The 20240-nt window shown below is 37.5% G+C and overlaps 2 protein-coding genes across 2 annotated transcripts; both read left to right on the top strand.

Moving 5' to 3' along the window:
* Positions 1-1007: 1007 nt before the first annotated feature.
* Positions 1008-12793, top strand: LOC144664963 (uncharacterized). The gene is made up of 12 exons (XM_078526158.1): positions 1008-1020; positions 1178-1533; positions 3102-3266; positions 3830-3925; positions 5522-5641; positions 7967-8063; positions 8512-8888; positions 10538-10705; positions 11002-11112; positions 11240-11356; positions 11488-11590; positions 12618-12793. Exons 1-12 carry the CDS (start codon positions 1008-1010, stop codon positions 12791-12793), a joined length of 1899 nt encoding a protein of 632 aa, XP_078382284.1.
* Positions 12794-13199: 406 nt separating this feature from the next.
* LOC144666279 (uncharacterized) lies at positions 13200-15297 on the top strand. The gene is made up of 2 exons (XM_078527694.1): positions 13200-13430; positions 14967-15297. The coding sequence occupies exons 1-2, from the start codon at positions 13205-13207 to the stop codon at positions 15275-15277; spliced, it is 537 nt and encodes a 178-aa protein (XP_078383820.1). The 5' UTR covers positions 13200-13204; the 3' UTR covers positions 15278-15297.
* Positions 15298-20240: the final 4943 nt, after the last annotated feature.

Below are 20240 nucleotides of genomic sequence, written 5' to 3'. Positions count from 1 at the left end.
TGAAAGAGAATTGCACGATTTGATTATTTTTGCATTCCATAAGCATTCTGGCTTGATTTTGCATAATTTTCTGTTATTTTCTGACTTTCTTAAAAAATAATGAAATCCAAGATGGCGGATCCAAGATGGCGGCTATACATCACGCTATATAATGACGTCACCTGACGTCATATGACGTCACGTGACGTTGCAGCAACCAAAACATTTATATGGACACCCCGTTAATACGGACAATTTGGCATGTCCCATTGGTGTCCGTATAAACGGGGTTCCACTTTATTGAAATATTTCTGAGAAAAAACAAAACTTTGGGTGACGTCGTTCCTAGCATAGTAACAGCTTTATTGAACAAGAATTGCACCGTTTCCCGGCACCGCTATGTCTTCAAAGAAAAGTGCCGGCTTTCTTCCCTACCCCCTGGTGCTTAGGAGCCACTCCGTTTACGCCCTCCATTTGGTGCCCTATATATAGTTATTATGATGTCATGTCGAGGTGTCCTCTCATACACCTCTGCTTGTTTTTTTCGCTCTAGAGCTGCAGTTTAAAAGTACTTTGCTAGTTTATAAAAGCAATATTAACCCTCGAACGTACAAGCAAACTCAAACCCCTACCGTCGTACAAGGGGCGGGGGAAGTGAGGGGGGGGGGTGCATGGAACCCCTCTCCAGACATTTCGTTCTATTAAAGCACAGCGCAATTATCTTGTACTCAGTAAAGAGCCCTTTGCTTTCTCTACCAGACGACATAATTTTCGTTGGCTGTGACGTAATATGATGTCACGTTGCGTCACGTCACGTCACGTTACAAAATTAGAGCTGGAATCTCCTTTGAAACGTACGCTCAATTTGTCGATTTTTTTTCCGAGAAAAAAAAGCAAAATATATTTTAATGCAGCGTCTTACCCATAACTGAATTATAACGCTTAGAACGTCAATGTCAACGCTTACCAGAAAAGGAACTTAGGTCTTTAACAGGTAACATGCAGCAGGCAAAAAAATTACGTACATCATGACGAACAAAGGTTGGTCAAAAATACCAGTCATGCTATAAGCGAAATGAATTGGTTCAATATAAGATTCCCTATGACATTGGACGGCTCTTCGCTCGCCTCTATATTGAGAAAAAAGTCAAGTGTAAGCAGTAAAAATTAACGTTGATCAAATTTTACTTCTTTTTAGCGCTCACTTTGAAGGCTGGAAAAGACAACGTGACTGCTACTGCACCATGGCTGTTTTCGTGTAAAAATATATCTTTTGATAAATCCTACCCTGCCGGACGGCAAGTTTACGTTTTTGCCTCAGTAAGTCATAGTGTGAAAAGTCCAACACCTCGAAATGGCGCTGCAGTTTGGGTTGAGAATGTAACGGCAAGAAGATTCACGGTCTGTGTCCTTGAGTTTGGGGACGGGTCCAACGGAACAACTGAAATCAACTGGATCGCTATGCAGACTGTTCCTCGTGGATCGCAGCTGGGAACTGCTTTCTTAAGAGCTTGGAATGCTAAGACCAAATGCCAAAAGATCTATTTTGAAAAGGTTAGCTGTGAAATGTTGTCATTTTTAAGTTGTCCTTCTCGGGCATGATAACGTAAATGAAACTGAAATGGTTACTATTTATTGATAAACATATTAAAAATATTGAGTCAAGCCTTAAAGCTGCTTTGTCAACTAAACGTTTAGTCACTGTAAGAGGGTTTATTATATTTCTTTTAATTTGAGGGCCATTTAACATGCCTAAATTTGCCTAATATCCTTAAACCTTATATAACCTTTTGGAATAGATCTCTACTGATTGACAAAACATGAGCCAAATTTGAATGTTAATTAAAAGTGTATATGACACAGTTTTTTTTTGCCTGATCGAATGCACGTGGAATGCTGATGGGAACATCGAAAAAAGTAATTCGAAATCTCTTTATTTCACTGCGTTTTCGCGCTCTAAAATAGTGAAATTTCACTTCCGGTTGGGTCCAAAACCGCGCACATTGGGGAGCTGGGTTTATTCTGCTTTTGACGTCATGGCCGGTCTAGACCCAGCTCCCCACTGTGCGCCGTGACGTCAAACAATAATGCGCTCAGTGATACACTCAATAACCAAACAAACCGAACATGGAATTTTAAAGCTTCGACGGCATAGATTTTAAATCGCTAAAATCACAACAACACGTGCGCTACTTCTAAATTCGTTTTGAGCCTAATACGTCAAGATAAAAAACCGCCTTTTCATTTTACCTGTATATTTGCTGATATGATATGATAGCTTTTTTTTCACACGCTGTTTCCATCGGCTTTTCTAAAAAAAACTATTATTACACTAGTATCCCTCTAGACTTCAGATCATTTATAAACTTCCAAGCTTTTAGCTTTTTTTTCGGATTTCCGGGCTTCCGGCAACCCAGCCGCAATCTTCCTTTGAAATTCCCTGTTCAGTTTGTTTGGTTCTTGAGTGTATCACTTGTTTGACGTCACGGCGCCCAGTGGGGAGCTGGGTCTAGACCGGCCATGACGTCAAAAGCAGAATAGACCCAGCTCCATACTGTGCGCGGTTTTGGGCCCAACGGGAAGTGAAAATATTGCGTCTTAGGCAAAACGCGGTGAAAAAAACGAGATTTCGAATTTCTTTTTTCGATGTTCCCATCAGCATACCACGTAGATTTGATCAGGCAAATAAAAAAAACATCTGTCATATACACTTTAAATTTTTTTCATTTTCTATTCCCGCGCTCGATCGAATCGGTCAAATTTTGCAGCATTTTGCATGAACTCAGTGACCCCAATTTTTTTAAAATTTCTGACATACGCAACCTGTAAACTAGCAGTGGTGAAAGTGAAAGAAAAAATTGCAATGTTGGAATATTTTCGCGCGAACGTCCTTAAAAGAAGAAATAATAGAAAAAGTGCGCTTATTGCTGATATCATAAAACGGATAGGAAGGGGGAAAAGGAATGCGTACTATAGTATTGTATGGTATTAATGGTATTAAAGTATGTAAAATGAGAAGTGTGAGTAGAGTGGTCTGATTATCCCTTATTATCTCTTCGTTTTTTAACTTAATCTAATTATTCTAAAACATACATGCATTAACTAACGAACACCTGTTTCAGCGTTTCAAGACTCTACCGACCGTGTTTGTGACTGCTAGTCACCAGTCTCCCAACAGGCCGCAAGACGCTATGGCAGTTTGGGTGGAAGATGTGGAAAATAACAACTTTAAACTTTGTTTCAGAGAAACAAAGATTTTCGGTGGAACACATAAAAGCATAAAAATCGTAAGTGAATAAAATTTTGTTTCTTCGTGAGTGATAAGCAAGGAAAATTAAGGTTGGATTTATTTCCAACATGCGCATAGAGCCGTCGCATTTACCCGTTGGTTTTTTATATATTTTTTTCTTTGCTCGAAAAGTTTGACGGGCAAATGCGACGGCTATTCACGTATGTTTCAATTAAATACGCCCTGAATTTTGCTGGACAATTCTTTACAATACACATTATACTTGTTCTATTTGTTTATTTTTACATTTTATAGGAATTCTGGCATTCTTTTGTTTCATTTATTTGTTATTTTCTGACTTTCTAAGGAAATGGTAAAATCCAAGTTGGCAGATCCCAGAAGTCATATGACGTCACAGCCAACAAAAATTATGTCATCTTGCAGAGTAAGCTAAGGGCTTTCTACAGAGTGCAAAATAATTTCGCTGCCTTAATAGTAAGAAAATCCTAGGGAGGAGTTTTATCCCCCCCCCCCCTTGTACGACGGTGGAGCTTTGATTTTACTTGTACATCCGACGGTTAACATCCTGTTTGTTTTATTCGTGTCATAATTATTTTGTAGAACTGGATGGCATTAACCGATGTGACCTTCACCAAAAGCATTGTGTTTAACAACACTGCCTCACCTTCTCATCAACACAACAACGCTTTCTGCCAAGTAAGATTTAAGAAAACAACAATAGCAACAAATAGTAGTCTGTTGTTTGTTGAGCTGTCTATTAGAGACCTTTGTATTTGAAAAGGAATTCGAAATTTGACCACAAGGTTTCAGCGAAATACTAAAAACAATACTCACAGAAAGCACAGCTATATATATTTAACAATTCTTCGCCGAGGGCGAAGTGATTATTCGTCTCGGGGATTATTCAACAATAATCACTGAGCCTGAGGCGAATAATTGTTTAAGTATAATTTTCAGAGGTTAATATAAAAAACTACAGGATAACAACAAAAAACACGAAAACAACAAACACAAGTGCTCGCTTGCATACGTGTAAACTAGTTTAATTCATCGATTGAAATAGTTATTTACACTCAAGTTTTAGCAATAAGACGGAACAAAACAAACGCTGCCAAAAAGATATCTGGTACCCTTGTTTTATCGTTGGTGACATCTGAGCAATTGTGTGAATCCTCTCGAAATTACTAGCTCCAGTGAGAAGATAACTAAATAATGTTCTGCCAGTCGATCTGACTGAGTACATGGCCGCGTGTGATCTTCAAAACCACCATGTTCACGGTCAATTCTAATGCCTTGAAAACCATCTCTTGAAAAATTTCGTTCCAAATGCCTTGGTAGTTAATTTGCAAAATTCTCAATGTTCTAAATATCCAGGACTTTGAGAGATTTCCTTTAAATGAGAGAAATTTTCATTCAGCAAATGCCGCCATGTTCACTGTCCTGAATGGCAAACGTGGCATGGCTTTGTAGCCAAACCTTAAATCTATATTCACCGCCTAGCGCGGTGAATATTAAGTCATAGTCCGAGCTTCTCGACCAATGAGAATTAAATTCACCTCTGGAAATTTTGCTAATTAATAATATATTTATGTCTACGTCTATGTCTATGTCTATGTCTATGTCAGTGACTATGTGTCTGTTTTTGTCTCTGTCTATGTTTATGTTAATGTCTCTATCTATGTCAATGTCTCTATCTGTGTCTCTATCTATGTCAATGTCTCTATCTGTGTCTTTGTCTTTGTCTTTGTCTTTGTCTTTGTCTTTGTCTTTGTCTTTGTCTTTGTCTTTGTCTTTGTCTTTGTCTTTGTCTTTGTCTTTGTCTTTGTCTTTGTCTTTGTCTTTGTCTTTGTCTTTGTCTTTGTCTTTGTCTTTGTCTTTGTCTTTGTCTTTGTCTTTGTCTTTGTCTCTGTCTCACTAATACTCATTCATTATTTTCAACTAAAAGAAGCGCAAGAAAAAAGTTCTGTTAAGCCAGGTTTTCACTAGCGACGCAAGCACAAGCGCAAACATAAGCGCAATCACGCAGAAAGGACAAATTTTGATCCTTGTTCTTGTGCTTGCCGCAAGCACAAGCACAAGCCCAAGCATAAAACAGCTATGCATTTATGCTTTTGCTTGAGTCGAAGCCGTTTTCGCAGTGAAATACGAGCTGTTATTCTTACGCTTGAGCTTGCCAGGCTAGTGAAAACCAGGCTTAACAGAACTGTTTCTGAAATGTGTTCACTGAGTGGTTCATTTATCTTACTTCATTAGTTACCAGACTTACAGACATACTCATATTTTACATTTCAGACGATAAACTTTACAACGCCGTTTTTTTCTCCTCCTGTGGTGGTCGTGACGCCAAAGTACAGTTACAACAATACATATCCGTATTTGTCTCAATGTAATGCAGTTACAGCGTGGATCGAGGTAAGCTGTATGTATCATTCAAGAGCGAGCTTGTACTGACTGACCACTGTCGCCAGTTTCACTTCAAAAAACTCAAGAGCTTAAAGATTTTTAGAAACTACGAACGGTGGTCCAATTTTGTTAAATATCACCATGCAATTTTAATACTGAAGCGATAAACAAGTGATATTATTTTGCTGTCCACAAGAACTTTAAATCTCAACTTGAAAAAGTGGACTTGTGGACTGGAAAAACACCTAACAATTATTATGGCTCCTTTCTTCCTTCAACAACAACTTACTTTATATCTATATATAATAATAACAGAAGATGAACAAATCAACTGTACATTTGACTTGGCATTTTATTACTATTTAGTTTCTGATGAGTGCTGCACGGTTGTGTAGTACGAAACTAAATAGTAATAGAATGCAAGTCAAATGTACAGTTGATTTGTTCATCTTCTGTTATAATCACGCTCTAGTTTACTATTGAGCACTCTGAAAGCAGTTCTGCAATTCAACTCGATTATATATAATAATAAATATATTTTAGCAGGGAGCCCACGTCACAAAAAGGTGGTTTTCAGTGGGGCGCTGCATAAAATAAATAACAAATTTGATAAAAATGGTTAAAGAGTGAAAGTTAAAAATAGAAGATGTAAAAAGTTAAATTTTAAAAAATGAATATAAGAAATTAAAAAACTTATCAAATACTTCTAATATGTCTTTTAAAAGTTAAAATGTCAAATGCGCTTTTTGCTTTGTCGGGTAAAATGTTCCATTCGTGAGCAGCTTGATTAATAAAACGGTTCTGGCCCCAGGAGCGACATGACTTGGGTCTACAAATGTCATTTCGTCCACGAGTATTATAATTATGAATGTCTTTAAAGCTATAAAAATTAAAATCCCGGTCAATCAAGCCATTTAATGCCTTACTAGGTGCATTTCATGTCCGAGAAGGCCTTATTCGCTAATTTTAGTACTTTTTACAGAAAAGCATTAAAATTCCCGTGACAATGTGCCTTTAATGAATGTTTAAATATTCCAATATAACATATTCTGAATATATTATGCTTTAGTCTAATTTGAAGAGGTGAATATAAGAATGCGATATTCTAATTGGTCAAGAAGCTCTGGTGTATGTCGATATATTCAGCTCGCTTGGAGGTGAATATAGTATTTCAGGGATACTAAGCCATGCCACTTTTTCATCTAGGCAAGCAATGAATGGAATTTTCGTTCATTCGAAAAAAATCACTTCAAGTCCGGAGTATTCAAAACAGTTGGGATTTTGAAAATTGAGTACCAAGGCTTTTGAACCGAAAACATTTTCAAGAGCAGAGCAATTGACCAAAAAAAAAAAAATCAGTTCTCTTTAGATCAGAGCTTCTTGACTCATGTTTAGGGGATTTACACAATTTGCTCAGAAGTCGCCAACAATTAATCAATGGTACAAGATTTACATTTGATGAATTCGACTTGTTTACTCGTATGCAAGCGAGCACTTGTGTTTGTTGTTTCCGTGTTTTAGTTCTTTGTTTTTTAGTTAGCAATTATTCGCCGAAGGCGAAGTAATTATTATTGAATAATAAACACTACGTACGGAAAAGAAAGATGTGTGGTACCGGCTTTGTTGAATCGTTGGTGACTTCTGAACAGTTGTGTGATTCCTCTTGAAATGAACAGCTTCGGTCAGAAAAGAACTAAATAAAGTTTGGACGGTTTTGTCAATCGTTCTGACTGAGTTTTACATGGCCGAGTGCGATCTCCACAACAACCATGTTTACGATCAACTCTAATGCTTTGAAAACCATCTCTTGAAAATATTTTCGGTCCAGAAGCCTTGGTAGTTTACTTGCGAAATTCCCAGTGTTTTAAACATCAATGACTTGGAGTAATTTCTTTCAAATGAGCGAAAATTTCATTCAGCAAACGACGCCATGTTTACTTGCCTGATGGCAAAGTTGGCATGGCTTAGTATCCAAGCCCTGCAATGCTATATTCACCGACTAGCGCAGTGAATATAAAAAAAAAAAAAACGCCAAAAATAAAGGGTGTAATCGTCATATTCCGAGCTTCTCGAAAAATCAGAGTTGAATTCACCCACTGGAAATTATACTGATTCTTGATATTCACCTCTGAAAATAAGACTAAAGGCTCCGTGAATCTCGGCACTGTCGAGAGGAATATTCCCCGAGATTCACTTCTTCTTCGGCGATCGAATAATTGTTAATTGAAGCTTTTATCAAACTAAATTTATGGAAGTATGGTACTTTTTTCCTTTTTCTAGGTAGAAAACGATGTTTAGCCTGTTTATGATAACGTCTCTTTCATATTTCCGTAGCACTCATCCACAAAAGACATGAAGGTGTGTGTTAGAAACTACAACAGCAACCCGAAGAGTGAAGATATTATTACAGTCGATTACATGACGATTGGAGGTACGTTACTAACCATAAACAACTGTAAACTATACGGATAGTGAGGATACAAGACAATAAAGAAATATGTATCCTTTTACCCCTTCCTGGAGGTTAACGAAGGCTGTAATAATGTAGTCCAAAAGATACATATTTCCTTTTAAAACACCCTATAAATAGAGGTCTATATACTGCTTGTACTCCTTAAGGAAGAGTTTTACAAAAAGCTTCAGCTCAACGGTGAAAACTTTTCCTTCTTGCTTATTGGTTATTTGTTTTCAAGTTGTCGTTTGTTCTTTTTTGACATTTTAATACAATTAAGAATTTTTAGTGCAATTGTGTGTTATTTTTTTTAATCCTTGGTTTAATCGTGGATTAGCGTTATAGATCGGGCTTTCGAACAACTGGGCCCTGAAGTCGTGGAAAATATATATTTGCATGTGTGATTTATGTCGTTTTTGCTTTAAAGGATTTCAATTCCAACGTGGTCGTCGGCACATGCCACATATTCCAACATTGGGGTATTCTCATTGCGAAGTAATTCGTTTGAACCCTTCCTTGTTCAATCCCGACAAATCCATTGAAGTGCAGATCACTATCAATCATATGGATACCAGCAACAAGTCATATGTTCATGATGCCGCTGTGTCATGGGTTGAAAATGCCAGTTACCATTCATTTACTGCTTGTGTGATGGCGGCAGGCTTCAACGAGCGAAAGTCACATGCTAACGTGACAGTTGAGTGGATGGCGTACCAAGGGTATCCGGTTGGTGGAAGTGCCGGGAAACTGCGCATGTCACAATGGTGGTCTGGAACGACTTGTAAAGCTGTCAACTTTCCATTGGTAAATGGAAATAATTGTTACGAAAGATCCCTCTGAGAGATCGAGCAATAAGTGCAAAAAACTATTTACCAAACATTTTATAGCACGGTAACATTTCTGTATATTGTTTCAATAAGGTAATACATTTCTCAAGTTGACCCTGCTATCAAATTGTAAAACTTTCTCGAGAAAGTTAATGTCAAAAATCGTAAAAAAAAGCAAAAAAGCTAAACACGTGTTATTTTTTGTATAAACTGACGTGAAACGCCCATTTAAACTAAAATATGGAAAACTTCAAATTAGGTTTTAAGTTTTCTCTCGTGGGGTCAGTTTAGGAGCTAAAATTGTAACACGTTTGTCAGTTTAACTATGACCATGCTATGAGCTCTTTAGGATAACCTCATTTTTTTCCTTTATTGCTAGAATTTTGAGCGGAAACCGTCTTAAAATTATTATTTTAAATTTTGATTTGCAAAATTCGTAAGCGACATAAAGAAATTCAATATTAGGGACTGAGATACGGTTTTTTTGGATTCCATTTTATATTCTTCCAGAAAAAGGCATAAGAGAGATTTAAACATAGCTTTCAGTAATCGCGAGCCAAAGCGCGACATAAAGCAAAATATTGTCACGCGTTTTAACTGCAACGCTTCAATTCCCTCCCCTGATTGTCTCTTCAGTAGTTAACCCTATTGAGACCGGGCTTTTTTGGATATTCACAAGTTTTTATTTCCGACAATTTTCCGACAATTTCTCCAAGCACTCTACGATTATAAAGGCCTAAAAAGCATTTTTCAACTGTATTTGACCAGTAATATTTCCCTTTTATGGTCAGTAAAGTTGCCTTATGCGCCTACTGGCGCGTTGAGACATGATGATGATGAGGATGAAAGTTGCATGTTAACCCTCGGACGTACAAGGAATTAAAAGGGCTGGGGATTGACACCGCCGTAAGTTTTTTTTCGAAATTTTGAAAAGATGATTTATTCCACAATGCCGAAACTTGAAGGAGCTGTTCATCCATCCCTTGCGGAAATTTCGACATGTAAACAACATATCCATTATATGATTACAAGTAGTATAGGTCTTGCCAAAAATCGTCATTTGTAACATATTTCTTTATTTTCCAGTTTTTTTTTAAACGAAATTGTACCATTTGTTCGTGTTTTTTTTTTTACATTTCATGAGCATTCTGGTTTGATTTGAATCAATTTTCGTTATTTTTATACTTTCTAAGTAATTTTTGAAATCCGAGATGGCGGGTCCAAGATGGTAGCTCTAATGACGTCACAGGCTATCAAAATTATGTCATCTTGTAGAGTAAGCTACGGGCTCTCTTTTCAGTGCAAAATAATTTGATGCTGCACCTTTATAGTGCGAAAACTCTGAGGAAGCGCTGCATAAAAAACCTACCCCCTCCCCCCTCCCCGCCACCCCTCGTGTACGACGGTGGGGTATGAATTTGTTTATACGTCCGAGGGTTAAAAGGTTTTCTTTTAGTCATAAAAAGTAACGAACATAAGCTACATGCGCATACGCATTTTAATCTTCGTCTTCTCAAACCTTTCGTTGTTGTATTGAATACATTTGTTTTATTGACTTTGTTTTATTGACTTATTGTCCACCTCGTTAACTATTAATTAACTACGGTTGTCGGTGTTGTTTTCCAGGGAAAATTCCTAGTTAAACCTTCAGTGTTGGTGACTGCTGAGCACCACCATTCCGGACTAAAGCGTGACGCTGCCAGTGTGTGGATTGAAGATGTCACGCAATCGTCTTGTAAAATTTGTTTGAGAGAATTGCAAAACTACGCAGGATCCCACGAAAACATTTCTGTTGTAAGTGTTTAATACACAGCTTTTCTGGCCAACTAATTTATCAAAAAAAAATCAACCATCCGCTTATGTGGATGCCCCTTTTGAGGTACTTGGATGTGGAAGGTTTTCAGCTAGCCGAACAAATGAAAATTTATCTTTTCAAACTGATGTTTTCTTAAACTGTGTCTAGATAAAGTTTAGTTGACATCTGTGTCTATGTCTATGACTGACTGACTGACTGACCAAGCGACCGGCCGCATCAACCAAATGACAGACCTAATGTTTAACATATATCTTTTCACTTTTATTATTTATAGAATTGGTTGGCGTTTACGGATCTTCACAAGTCTCCCTTTTCAGAACATAATTCGATCTACTTTAAGAACAATAAACCCCCTCCTGGCGATAATAATAACGCGTTCTGCAAGGTTAGTTGTCATCTGAACTTTTTTCTATCTCATTAATATACTGCAGTAAAAAAAAAAGATAAATGACAGACACTTGTATGTGTAGAAAGTTAAATTGGTTTGAATAGATTTTCTTGTCTTTTTAAAGGACGTCAACTTCACCAACTTTTACAACAACACCCCAGAGGTGTTCGTTGCTGCTGAACATTCGTCAAAAGGAGGACATCTAAGTCCAGTTCACAATGATATAACTGCTTGGGTAGAGGTAGGATAACTGATTTACAATACTTTGTTTGTTCCTTTAATTTAAAATTTAGTCACTCAAAGTGACATAAGATGTTAATTTTAATTAGGTTTTTGTCCTACGCGGTCTAATTGCATTTTTTTCTTTCACAGTATATCAACAAGACGACTGGCTTTCGTGTTTGCTTCAAAGAACTTTTTGTAGCTAAATACGACCCTCTCTCCATAATTTACGCGGTATTGCCTGGCAACCCAGGTATGAGCTCAAGTATTGCACAAGTAACCAAACGGAGCTTTATTTTAAGTTTATATGTTTCTGCATTGTTTTTGCTTTTTGTTTCCTCGTCTTTCACACTTGTCGATAATGGGTAATTTTGTTGTGTTTGTTACTTTGCGTTTCTTTCAAGTATTTTTGTCTTAAAATCACGTTCGAATCTTGTAGAGATATTGGTTTCCGACTCTTTGGAAACATACAAAATCTAAGGTACCAGACAGAGTCAAATCTTTAAAGGGACTGTGTCACGGCTGAGATGAGTTTCTTTTATTAAGTTTTTCAAAATGCTCGCTATCTTGAAATTTGAAGTTAGCAAAGAAATTATTTCTATGGATTCTAAATGACAAAACCATAGCTTCAATGCAACCAATGGAATTTGTCTTCAAATTATAACGGGCGTTACAATTAAAAGTTACAAGCACACTGACAAGATTGACTTTGAAAACTGTTCAGCCCAACAATATATCAAAAACACAAATCGAAATTTGTTTCAATCTTCGTCTCTTTTGGCCATCCGTACCTTCTTTTGCATTTGCTGTATTATTAAAATGTTTCTTCACTGTTTTAAGAGGTTATTTTTATATTCCACCGAATTTGATGGTAATTTCCCATACCTTTAAGCTTTTACAAGCTCTCAGAGCGGTCAAGAGGCCTTCTTAAGTGAACGTTGATAGAGAAAGAGAGAGAGAGAGAGAATTATTTGTCACTTTAGGTTAAAACGCCACTGTGTCTCTCTCTCCATCAACGTTGACTTGAGAAAGACGCCGTGACGGTTCCGAAAGCTTGTGAAAGCTTTAAGGTTTGACTCTGTCTGGTACCTTAGCTTTAGTAGGTTCGATTCTTTTCTCACTTTCGTCCGCCATTTTTTTTGTCCGAAATGGATTTTGCCTGAAGTAGACTCTCAATCATCAATTTCACGTTATGCAGGCTTTTTGCACTAGTTTAAGATTACTTGACGTGTTCTTAGCAATTTAGCATTCACAAGTTGCTGCTTGTATATTACTGACAGTTCACAAAGAAAGGAAAGTTAAAAGAATAAACAATTCTCCATTTTACGTCACTGCAGCCACGAGACCCATGCTAGCCTGCACGCTACTCTCAGACTCCTCGATCAATAACTTTCAGATAAATATTCTACCACCTTACGGAGAATTTTCAAGGTTAAGGCGATATTACAAACACTAACTATTTAAAACTTTAACATGCAAATAAATTAAAGCAGCTGTTATAGACGAAAGGCCCAAAAAGGATATCAATTAGGTATTAATTCTTTTCAAGTGCCCCTCTGCTTCCTGATAGTCATCTTAAAAATTGTTCTTGCGTGTCGTTTTTATGCTAAGTTAACTGGAATTTTCCATCAATGGCATGAAGCAAAAAGGTGTATCTATATGTCGTCTTTGTCTGTCTGACTGTCGGTCTGCCTGTCTGTCTATTTATCTTTTTATATAATTATATATATTAATCTATCTTACCATCTGGCAGTGCCCCTACCTACATACATAAAAAATAATTGCTATCAGTGTTATTTATGTAACGATGAGATGTTGCTTTAAAGTATCCTGTTTTTTTCCTCTTCTTTATATTTCAGATTACTGGATGGACTCAGCTATCCTAAATGATAACGCATTTTATCAAAGTCGCCTTCATCAATTCCTGACGCCTGCTGTTGGAAGTAACCATTGGTGGTTGCTGTGCTACCGCGCCTCCACTCACGGCTGGGCTGTCAGTACGTTCCACAGCAGGTGTGATGGGAAACGTGACACGGTTACCATCGTCAAAAAGGGACAGTACGTGTTTGGAGGATACACTGATATACCTTGGGGTGAATAGCATATTCTATGTCTGTATTTCATTGAAACATGAGTAGTGTTATCTAAGTTACAAGCAGAATGTAGAACGAAGAAACTAAAAGAGACCTAACTGAAAGGAAAGCTAGTCTTTTGTTGTTTGAAACGCGAACTGGAGCGCCGGTATAGTAACATCAAGCTCGTCCAATTAAGAACAAAACGCAGGGGTCTTGCGATTTTGACTATTAGAATTTTGTTGAGGTCATGTGAAGCCAAAACAAAACAAAACGGACCGCATTTTTTAATTCGCTTCAAAACTTTACTTGTATCTCTCTCTCTTTAAGCCAAGTTGTAGCTTTTTAAACAGTGTTTTTAAAAATGGCCATTATTACTTTTTCCTAAAAAAAGTACGGCAGTAAAAAATACAACTGAAAAGTTGGCTTCCTACTCAACGACCATTTACGGTAGGAATAATAGAAAATTTTGCCAAAGGCAGGAGTGTATGCTGTTTATGATGGCGTTGTCAGTTTCTTCTCATTTCAATTGCTTTCGGCGAGGAGAGATTTAATTTCTTTCAGACGAAAGGAGTGGGTCTGGGAAGAAGTTTGGGGGTCACCCCAGCGGAATCCCCGTGGTCCGTATTGTGGGCTCATGACAAGAGCATTTTCAAAATAGCGACCATGGCGACAAGAAAAGGGAATCAAATGGAGTGATTTTGAGTTATAGAGGACGGTCTGTCTGTCACATTATTTTGCTTTGTGTTTTACCCGACAGTTTTTTTAACTCAATCTCTGTTCGCGTAATATTTGTTTCCGCAACTAGTTCCCAGTCCATTCAGTTCGCAACGGACTGCAGTACAGATAACAGTACCCGCCGACCGCCTCGCATAAAGAAAGATGAAATCGTTGTATTCTCAATTGAAATACCATTCTTAAAAACTTAAACAAAATACTCTGCATGAAAAACAATCCTGTACCAATGACGAAAAAAATTTCCAGAAAATTCAAAGAAAAGAAATGTTTGAAAAACATTTAGTAGGATGTAGTATGTTATTGAAGAAATACTTATTGCTTTGTTACTTTTTCTTCCCAATACGAAAGAGATAATTAATAAAATAAAAAATAAATAAATAAACAATTAGGAACTGCAGCGACCGTTCACAGATAAGGGTATTTCTTTATCCACTGTTTCCAGATCGAATTGGAATTTATAAGAATCGGCATAATGAAAAACGAGTGAAACTCCACTCGTGAAAAAAATTCTTCGCACGGTTTTTGTGATAAAACTTTAAACCCACTGTGCTAAGTTTTTAAATGTTCTTCAATCTCTTCACAGTATCGTTATAGAAAACAAAATTAATACCAAGTATTTAACCAAAATATTAAGAAAAAATGGTTATCTGTCGTAAAGCTAGAGTGTGTCTCCTTTCTTTAAGTAAGTTTATTTCAAGTGAATTAAACGTGTTAAAAATGTAGCACAAGTCGGGCCAGCAATACGAAAAAGAAAAACCGTAAGATAATTTTTGTTTATGAAATTTCGTTTTTTTGTAATTCTTTTCTTCCTGTTTTCAGATAGCAGTTCAGGCTATGGCTATTCGTCCAAAGCGTTCATATTTTCGCTTCGCAACAAAGAAGGTCTGGGGCCATTCAAGAGCATGGTGACGACACCACGTTATGCAATTTACAGAAACTCAGGTTATGGTCCAACATTTGGTGGAGGACATGACATCTACATCGCTGACAATGCAAACAGCAACACTAAGTCGTACACGGCCTTTGGCTCCTACTACTCCGTACCAAGTGGAGTACAAAGCAGTTCAACAATCCTGGCTGGGACTAAATACTTCACACCTGATGAGGTGGAGGTGTTTTACCTTGTTTAAATAACCATAAGATCAATTATTTCAGCCTGTTTTATTTAATGTTAATTCTTTTATTAGCTGCATTTTTTAGTTGATTAAATATTCTACTACAATATTAGTGTATCACACAACGCATTGCTGCACGGAGGATATATGAAGCGATTATTAGCAGACTGATGATATCTTATTCTTGAACCAGTCAAGCACGATTAAAATGGAAGAAAATTCAAAACTAAATGGTAACTGGACCTATTAAAGTACAATTCAGGTCATCTTGAATTTGTACTTCAGTTTCTTAACTTTTCAGTAAGTTTTTTTGTTTATATTTTCTTTGCTCTAGTTTTGAAGTCTACGTTAATCTCAAACGCCAAAAATATAAGCCGCAATTAAAACACATTTTCACAAGATAAATTAACCCTCGATCAGGTTTTTAACCTTTAGTAGGTTAGTGTTAATCGGCTTTCGAACAACCCGGTCCAAGTTGTAACCGCCGAGTAATTTCGAAATTACAAGCACTATTTGTCCCTATATTGTACGACATGAGGTCCAATTACCAATTAATCGTATCAATAACAAAAGTCAAGGTTAAGAAGTCTGAAAGGAACAAGCAATACACTCGATTGTTTTAACAAAATAGTGCAGAGACAGCAAGAAACAGGGTGGTAAAGGGGTTATGCGTGACGCGTGATTTGAACAAGAAATAGCGCGTGACACGTGAAAACAGCTGAAATTCTGCCGCGATTCGTGAATTGCCAGTCCACTATAACGCGTGATCTGCTTACCGTTAACGTACCGAGATTTCAGCTAAAAGCGTTCGTGAAACCAAATAAAAATAACCTTCTCATAAATTATTTTACGACACAAAACCAAAATTGACAAACCACGCGAATCATGAAGCCAAATATTGACCACGTTCTCTCGGCTCGACCATAAGTTGGTAGATGGTTCTCTCCAAACTATGGGTCGATTTATGTGTTTTCGGACGTGTTTGTTTTACTATGGGCTCACCCAAATAATCAAGTCTTGCTACTGGGCTATTTGAAACTAAGGGCGTACTAACTTGCAACATACGCGTATAGCCTATACGCGTATGTTACAAATAAATCCACCTAAAATAAATCATTTAAAGCTCATTTTCTTCAGCAATGTATACTTAACACGTGGTCGGTAAAATGGACTAAAATATACGTGATTCGTGATTTAAAGGAGGTTAGCTCTTAATTCCTGAATGGAAACCCTCTTTTACCGCCCTGATGCTGACTCGTCCCCAGTCGTCTCTTATGCGAAAATTGCAAGACGCGAAGGATGATGGGAAGGAGGAAAGGTTCTTCTCTTCCTTCCCATGATTCCCTCCGTGTTGAGCAGTCGACTCAATACCGACTCAAAAGACGACTGGGGACGAGTCAGGCCCTGATGTAAGAACACATTTAATTGCTCGTCATTTACGCGTGTTGTCCATTTACAGCTATCTAATTTGACGTTGTTCTGGACACCCTTGAGATCTCGCCCAAATTACGTGCAAATAAAAGGGCAATCGGATATCAGAAACGAAAATTTGGTTATTTGCATGATTAGATCAATAGAGTGCATCGATATTATCTAGAGTTAAAGCCGAAAGAAAATAATCACTCTAATTTGCTGATGGTGGTGTTTTATTTTGGAAAAGACTCGCGCACGTGCTTCGCGCTGTTATGGAAAGCAAACAGAAGGGTCAAGAAGTTGTTGAACGCATTGTTTTCTCGATTCATCACCGAGGTAAACACCGGACCCTTTAAAGTCTACACACAAAAGAAACATGTCGAAGCGACATGTAGCAGGGACCAAATCTCGACATGTACACGCACAAGGAAATGTAGCAAGGACATGTTGCAGCAACACGTTTTGTTGTACCACAATGGATGTGTCGCTGTTACATGTCCCTCTTATATACTTTATTTTGTGTACATATTTGAGATTTTGTCCCTGTTACATGTCGCTTCGTGTCTCAGCAGCTTAACAAACGCCGGATAGAAGGGGGCAATTTAAAATTCGTTGTCAGTCGACCCTGTCTTTCTTCTGACTCGGCGTTTCTTCGAGAAAATTGGTAGCACAGCGCGAATCGTTTCCTTTTTCTTCTTTATCGTAGATTAGTTAGTTTATTTTTAGTTTCCAACTTGTAGCAAGGTTGACAACAAAACAAATGGTTTTGAAGAAATAAACATAACGTCAAGGGTTCAGGGTATAAATATTTTTTTTTAATGACTAGTATGTAAAACTGTATCCGCTACAAACGAGGCTGCCGTGTTTTCGATATCCCTCTTTATACTAGCGATATAGTTACCCCCCCCCCCCCCCCCATCTAATGCGTGAGCAAAAGTGGTTTTCGATTGAATACAGAAAACAATATTTCTGAATATTTTAAGAATCAGGTCCTGGGTGTTCGAAAGCTGGATAACACTATCCACTGGATAAATTGCTATCCAGCGGATAAGTATTAGCAAAACATACTAGGCTATCCACTGGATAGCGATTTATCCGGTGGATAGCGTTATCCAGCCTTCGAACAACCGAGGCCAGGAGAATATCTGCAAAGGTTAATAGAAAGAAAAAATGTTCAAAAAATTTATACCTTCGTTCTAAAACCATAGTTATTAAGAGAAACAAAAGATCAGCACAATCAACGCTCAGCCGATTTGCCATCAAGGAAGACTATAAAAAATAAGGCTTTTTTAGGATACCACTCTGTTTGTTTACTTTTTTGTCTATGCGCGCGGACAGTGTTGCAACTGGCTACTTATAGTACGTAACAAATGAGTCTTTTATAGATCTACAACGCTGTCGTTGAATAGATAGTCTAAATTCAGTAGAAAACACAGCTTTAGTTTTACCCTTTTGGCGCTAATATCGACTTTTTCCGGAATTTGGAGGAGTTGACATTGAACCACTTGTGGTGTCACAATTTGCAATGCATACTTGTTGATTTTTTTGATAAACAACAAATGCAGATAGGATAGAACTTTCCTCGCCATTTTTTTTTTGAAATATTGACTGCAATCTGACAGAGCTAATCGAAAAAAAAAAACACAATCACTTTTTTTACTCATCCCGAAACCGAACAAAGACACCACTGTACTCGACAATCTCAGACCAATATCTCTTCTTAATACTGATTATAAAATTTTAACGAAAGTCATTGCAAAACGGCTAGAAAAGGTTCTTCCAAAAGTTATTAACCCCGATCAAACCGGTTACATCAAAAACCGGTATATTGGTGAAAATGTTCGTTTAATTTCTGACATCATGAATTACACAGACGAGAACAACATTCCTGGAATCGCCCTTTTTATAGACTTCAAGAAAGCTTTCGATACCATTGAATGGGAATTTATCAACAGCTGCCTTAAAAAATTCAATTTCGGTCCTGACATTCAAAATTGGGTCAAAATTTTTTATAACAATGTTTCAAGCTGCGTTCTCAATAATGGATTCGCATCAGAATTTTTTACCGTAGAAAGAGGTGTAAGACAAGGTTGTCCCTTGTCCGGACTATTGTTCGTAATTGGCATAGAAATACTCGCGAGGGCAATTAAAAACGATACCACGTGCACCATAAAAGGCATCAACGTAGGTGAGAAAGAAATTAAAGTTTCTCTATATGCGGATGATACCACTGTTTTTGTACGTGACCTGGATTCTGTTGACCACCTGCTAACTCTACTTGATAAGTTCAAAAACCTCTCCGGCTTAGAAATTAACACCACAAAGTCTGAAGGAATGTGGCTTGGTCAATGGAAAAATAATGCCGAAACTCCTTTTGGCTTCCGCTGGCCGCGGGACCCAATAAAAGCTCTTGGTATTTCCTTTTCTTATGACACAAATAAAACTAACGAGTTAAACTTTGCAGAGAAAATCCGAAACTTAGAAAAGACGCTTAACAGTTGGAAAAGAAGAAATTTAACACTTTACGGGAAAATAAACATTGTTAAAACTTTCGGACTTTTTTAAATTAATCTATAACGCCTCTGTTCTTGTTATCCCAGAAAAATTTATCAAAGAGATCGAGAAATTAATATTCAACTTTATCTGGGATGGAAAACCCGCAAAGATAAAAAAAAATCAACTATCATCGGTGAGAAAAAATACGGCGGACTCAAGATGACTGATTTTGACATAATGAATAAAGCTTTAAAAGTCGCTTGGATACCACGTTTGCAAACCAGAACTGACGCATCCTGGAAGATTATCCCCGAGATTGCGTTGGAAAATTATGGAGGACTGTCTTTTCTGACACACTGCAATTATGATATCAATTCCCTGCAACTTAACCGCCTCCCAAGTTTCTATCACGCAGTCTTAAAACATTGGCAAAGCACAAAACAACCTTTTCAAAACGTTACATCTCCACACAATGAAATAAGTTTTCAGTTCCATTCAGTCTCGCCCTCAGATTACGACGTATATGTTTCTCTGACGAAACTATTACATTACGGACCAACGAACTTATCAAATACCTTAACGACCGTGGCTACAGTCTCTCTTTCCTCAAACAAAAGATCCAGCGCTTTCACACGATAACACGCAACGAAGCACTTTATCCCAGTCAGAGCACACCAGACCAACCCAGTCGCGTACCTCTTGTTATCACATACAACCCTGCCATTCGTTCTATATCATATATCATACAAAAACATTTCAGTATTCTATCTTCGTCACCACGTTGCGCCAACGTATTTAAATCTCTACCTCTTGTTGCTTTTCAACGGACTGACAACCTAAGTGACATATAAGTTAGATCTAAATTACGTACTGTCACGCAAACAAACGCATCCAAGGGATCCTTTAGATGCGGCAAAGCCTGCTGTGTTGCTTGCCCTTACATTACCGACGGCCGTACCAACTACACTTTTTCTGCTACTGGAGAGACTAGACCGATCCCTAATCATATTGACTGTGACTCCAAAAACCTGATCTACATGGTACACTGTCGACGTTGTGACAAACAATA

This window comes from Oculina patagonica, chromosome 9 (assembly GCF_052425735.1).
Source record: "Oculina patagonica isolate OP01 chromosome 9, crgOcupat, whole genome shotgun sequence".
In the NCBI taxonomy this organism is placed as follows: Eukaryota; Metazoa; Cnidaria; class Anthozoa; order Scleractinia; family Oculinidae; genus Oculina; species Oculina patagonica.
This window is presented reverse-complemented; position numbering and strand designations above follow the sequence as displayed.

Bases quoted from the DNA above. Each gene is read 5' to 3' on its own strand.
- LOC144664963 (XM_078526158.1), top strand. The intron at 3,926-5,521 runs GTAAGATTTAAG...TTTACATTTCAG, and splicing joins ACAACAACGCTTTCTGCCAA to ACGATAAACTTTACAACGCC. The intron at 5,642-7,966 runs GTAAGCTGTATG...ATATTTCCGTAG, and splicing joins CAGTTACAGCGTGGATCGAG to CACTCATCCACAAAAGACAT.
- LOC144666279 (XM_078527694.1), top strand. From the start codon at position 13,205: ATGGACTCAGCTATCCTAAATGATAACGCATTTTATCAAAGTCGCCTT. The intron at 13,431-14,966 runs GTGAATAGCATA...TCCTGTTTTCAG, and splicing joins ATACACTGATATACCTTGGG to ATAGCAGTTCAGGCTATGGC.